This window comes from Atta cephalotes, assembly GCF_000143395.1.
Source record: "Atta cephalotes unplaced genomic scaffold scaffold00018, whole genome shotgun sequence".
NCBI lineage: Eukaryota > Metazoa > Arthropoda > Insecta > Hymenoptera > Formicidae > Atta > Atta cephalotes.
This window is the reverse complement of record NW_012130082.1, coordinates 5,241,051-5,246,364: the sequence shown is the minus strand read 5'-3', so window position 1 is coordinate 5,246,364 and position 5,314 is coordinate 5,241,051. Positions and strand designations below refer to the sequence as shown.

General features: G+C 28.5%; 1 protein-coding gene across 1 annotated transcript in view; it reads left to right on the top strand.

The window, feature by feature from the left end:
* The window catches only part of LOC105618852 (synaptotagmin 1), an 11,479-nt gene extending 6,617 nt beyond the window's left edge, over nucleotides 1-4,862 (top strand). Inside the window, exons 3-8 of the mRNA XM_012200386.1 lie at nucleotides 146-291; nucleotides 373-471; nucleotides 595-789; nucleotides 964-1,140; nucleotides 1,333-1,584; nucleotides 4,668-4,862. Of these exons, the coding sequence (XP_012055776.1) occupies nucleotides 146-291; nucleotides 373-471; nucleotides 595-789; nucleotides 964-1,140; nucleotides 1,333-1,584; nucleotides 4,668-4,862 (1,064 nt within the window). The remainder of the gene's footprint in view (nucleotides 1-145; nucleotides 292-372; nucleotides 472-594; nucleotides 790-963; nucleotides 1,141-1,332; nucleotides 1,585-4,667) is intronic.
* The last annotated feature ends 452 nt before the right edge of the window (nucleotides 4,863-5,314 follow it).

Below are 5,314 nucleotides of genomic sequence, written 5' to 3'. Positions count from 1 at the left end.
TATACATATATGTATTTTTTATTTGATAGAATGTATTTCTTTCAAATAAATCTATACAATTTACAATTATATACAATTACATACACAAAATTTATATTGAAATTTGATTTTAATGTATTCTTCTAATGTATTTTCTTTTATATAGTTGTAGGCGTAATTGTTCTCGGAATCTGCTTTTGTTGTATACGAAGATGTTGTCGCAAACGACGCTCCAAAGATGGCAAGAAGGGATTAAAGGGTGCAGTGGATCTAAAGTCTGTGCAACTTTTGGGGAGCACATACAAGGACAAGGTATGTATTCAGTGTGCCGTGACTTTATGTAGACATTAGAAACACACTTTACACTCGTGGAATCCACTTCGATATGCGAAGGTTCAGCCGGATATGGAAGAATTGACGGACAATGCTGAAGAACCGGATGAAGCTGAGAGTAAGCAAAGTGAAGTTAAGCTTGGAAAACTACAGTATAAGGTATAAATTATTTCTTCTTTTTATCTTCTTTTACGGAAAAAAATGCTAATTGCTAGAAAATTAAATAAGCAAATTATCTAAGAATAGAAAAATTCAAATGAATTGATTTGTATTTGATTTCAGCTCGAATACGATTTTAATTCGAACAGTCTCGCCGTGACAGTAATACAAGCGGAAGAACTGCCAGCTTTGGACATGGGTGGTACATCTGATCCATATGTAAAAGTATATTTATTACCGGATAAAAAGAAAAAATTCGAGACAAAAGTTCACAGGAAAACATTAAATCCAATCTTCAATGAAACTTTTACGTTTAAGGTTAGTTAAAAATTGTAATGTGTCTTTCTACCCAGTATTCGAAAAATCAAAATTTTCGATTCGAATAACCATCATGAATCTTATATTTCTATCTTTAATTCCTTGGGAAAAATGTGAAAATTATCTTGATAATTTATTTTAATATTTGTGTTAATAAACGCATTTTGTTCACAGGGTGTTCCTTATGCTGATGCTATGAATAAAACTTTGGTCTTTGCTATCTTCGATTTTGATAGATTTTCGAAACACGATCAGATCGGCGAAGTAAAGGTGCCGCTCTGCCAAATAGATCTAGCGCAAACGATTGAAGAATGGAGAGAATTACAAAGTGTTGAAGGTGAAGGTGGGCAGGTAAGTTGAGCAAAGGAATAAAACAATATACATATAATAATGCAATATATAAAAAATAAGATATCAATTATTTTTTTTTGCTAAAATGATAGAAAAGTATAGCAATAATTAGCAGTTCAAATTTAATAATTGCATTTTAATTGCACATTAAAAATATATTATATATTGAATAGAAATTTTTGTTACTTGTAGGATAATAAACTGGGTGACATATGCTTCTCATTGAGATATGTACCAACGGCCGGAAAACTTACGGTAGTTATTTTGGAAGCTAAGAATCTAAAGAAGATGGATGTCGGTGGCCTCTCAGATCCTTACGTTAAGATCGCGTTGATGCAAAATGGAAAAAGATTGAAGAAGAAGAAAACGTCGATCAAGAAATGCACTCTTAATCCGTATTACAACGAATCATTCACTTTCGAGGTACCTTTCGAGCAGATACAGGTACGCAAAAAATATATTTAATTAGAAACGTTTTAATCGTTAAATAATAATTGTTATTGAAAAAGTTGAGAAAATTGAGCGTAAAGGTTTAAAGTCAATAATTAAGGAAAAGACGTTTAGAATTATTAAGTACAATTTAAGGGGATCCTAAAGTCGTCTGTATATTATCGACTAAATACCTCATAATTTTTGTATAACAATTATTTTCTTTTTTTTTCCCCCCCATTGAAGGGGTGAATATCTCTCCAAAATGATGAACTTGTTGATTGTGATATACGTATACACGAATAAATAAAGATCCTACTAAAAAATTAACTGATGATGTTAGAGATTTGCTCACCAGAAAGGTTAAAGAATAGACACGAGATATTTAAACAAGATTACAACAAAATTTATGTAGCGATGACTTATTACATATTGCCCAGAGTTTACGAGTTACCTAAGATATTGTACATAAAATTGGAAACCCACTAGAATCATTATTTCTTCCATAAATAGTCCATTATATAAATTAGCTAATTATATACATAATATCATAAGTAAATGCATTCCTAAAAACTGCTAGTCATGTTGAAAATAGCTTAAACATTGTTAAAAAATTGAATGGAATGTGTTTGGGATAGAGGTATGATATTAATCTCGCTTGTCTCGATTGCTTTATTCACGAACATTCCAAAAGAACTAGTAATGAATAGCATTAAAAAAAGATGGCACTACATGAAAAAAAATGCTCCATACGGAAAAATGAATTTTTAATAGCTTTAAACTTAATATTAAACTCAACTTATTTCACATTTAATGGATTAATTTATAAGCAATGTTTTGGATCACTTACGGGTTCACCATTGTCTCCTATTTTAGCTGACATTGTGTTACAAGATTTTGAGGAGGAGGCTTTGCGAAGACTGAATATTGACATTCCCTTTTACCCTACTACCGATATGTTGACAACGTAGCCATGGCTGTTCCACATGGAATGATTGAAAGTTTTTAATTCATTTCACATAGATAGAATACAATTTACTTTAGAAATCGGTAGCGACAAACTTAATTTTCTAGATTTGACTTTTATCAACCATAATAATCATTTAGAGTTTAATTGATAGACAGAAAACGAACATTTTCAGGGAGATTCATTAATTTCATTTCGTCGCATCCTCCTTCTCAAAAGAGAGGAGTCATTATGAACATAATGGACAAAGCCCCTCTTTATTAGCGCATTCCGTAGATATCAGGAAAAAAATTTAATGTTTATCATAGAAATCTTTTTGAGTAATGATTACCCTCTTTATCTTTGCTATTAATACAAAAATTAAAAAATTATTTTTAAGCAATAAAAATTTACTTGAAAATAATGAAAATGAATTGACAAAAGACACAGATAGTTCACGGTTCCATATATACTTAATGTAACGGAAATAATTTATATATATGTAGAATGTAAAAATAATTTATATATATGTAGAACAAACAAAAAGAAAATTAAAAACTAGAATTAATGAACATAAAAATCAAATTAATAGAAAGACAAATAATTTAACTATTCGCAGAACATAGGTTAAACAATATATATGAATTTAAATGGGATGAATTTAAATGGGTTAGAATTATAGATAGAGAGAAGTACCTAGGTAAAAGATCAATCTGATCAAAAAATCAGAAATGCTACATATAAAACTTGAAAAGAACGCAATTAATTTACAAATCAATACTGAATTTTTATGTGTCACAGTTATGTATCTATTCTTGATAAACAGTAAAATGAAAATCCAAATCAGACTGTATTTTACTTTTTATATACCATAATAACTTTCCTTTCTTAATATTTTATTATTTATGACTTACAATGTTCTTTTTAAACACAGTTGACACGCTCAATATTTATTTATCATTGATAATGACAAACTAATTTTGACTTGTATTTTGACAAGGAATTAACGCATGTTCTAAATATGAACTTTATTAAATTTGTATCATCATTATTTGTAGTCTTACAATATTATATTTGGTGTGTTGGGAGTACAAATTGAAAAAACAACGGTATAGATAATTATTTCGAAATGTTTCAAAAATAACAACACTTTCTAGATCTTAAGTCACACAGCTAGTTAAGGATGATATCAATATTCAAATTGGCAATCATCTCAATCCATCAAATAATGAAATTTCAATAAAATGTCAAAAAAAAAACAAGAGATGTACGCTGAAGATAGCTTAAAAAAAAAATCAAAATGTTTGTATTAATAAAGATATTTTATAAACTTATTACTCAGCTTTATTGAACAGATATACGCTAAATCTAATTGCGTTTGCTCTCAAATGCCTACATTTAAATTTCATTTAAATAGTGTTTGATTACGAGAGCTTTTATCAAATTAAATATTTTGATAATTTTATATTTTTAAAATTACTTTCTTCCTCTTTTGATTTGAAAATCCTTTTCCAGCATTAGATAGGTAGAGTTTATGTCGAGAGCGACAAAAAATTTCGGAATTAAAATCTTAACAACAATTATTTGCCAATCTCAGCATAAACTCTATCTCATTGACACGTATTAATGCGTATACTTTAATACTTTCCGGAAAAAGATTTTAAAATCAGTAAGAGAGAAGAAAAGTAGTTTTTGTTATACGAAAATTATATGGTTTAGTCGGTAATACGGACTTTAGGATCCCTTTAACAATTTACATATATGGAGAGTTTTATTTACTTATTATAATAAGAAAATTGCTTTAAAATTATTTTAGTTTTATAATAGTTGATAATTCAGATACAGTAACAGTTAAAAACTGGTGACTATTTAATTTTATAAACATGTAATCATCATTATTATTATTGTAAACATGTAAACTATAAGAGTGGATTGAGATCTTGACGGAAAAGCAGAAAACAGAAAAGCAATAGGTCTGAACCGTAAACTAAGTTATATTTACACTGATATGTATATTGTATGTATCCTGACTTTTTAATTAAAATATATAAAAAATATTATATAATAACAATAATAATAATAGTAATATAATTGACGATATGTAAATAATTAATTTTTAATTATTGTATAAATATTTGATGTGATCTTTCAGAAAGTACAACTCGTCGTCACTGTAGTAGATTACGATCGCATTGGCACATCGGAACCGATTGGAAAGGTAGTCTTGGGATATAATGCGAGTGGAACGGAATTGAGACACTGGTCTGATATGTTGGCGTCTCCCAGGCGCCCGATTGCTCAGTGGCACACGCTGAAGGATCCTGAAGATGGAGATAAGAAGGATTAAGAACGTTGGTTTTCCAATTAAGATACACATATATATATATATATATATATATATGGTCAGTGTTTTAATATGAAGTTTATTATATTATATATAAAAGAAACTTTTAGAATAATTTTATTTTTAACAAGTTTCTTGAATAATCAAAAAGACGATTGCTTTTTAAAGATTTTCAGAAACAAATAGATTTCGAAATGAAAACAACAAGATAAACATCAAATAATAAATTCATTTAAATTAAATTGAGATAGCTTGTATAATGAGCGCGAGCAGTTTCCTTCTTGCTTTGTCTGTCCTGTTTTGCCTATTTGACTTTAAAAAGTTTTATGATAAAGAATCTTTGAAAACATTTCTTTTTTTTACAGGATAATTGATCGAGAATAAGACAACAGAGAGAAAAGTAAAAGAAATAGAGAGAGATATATAGAAAAACGAGGGAAAAAAAGAAAAAAATC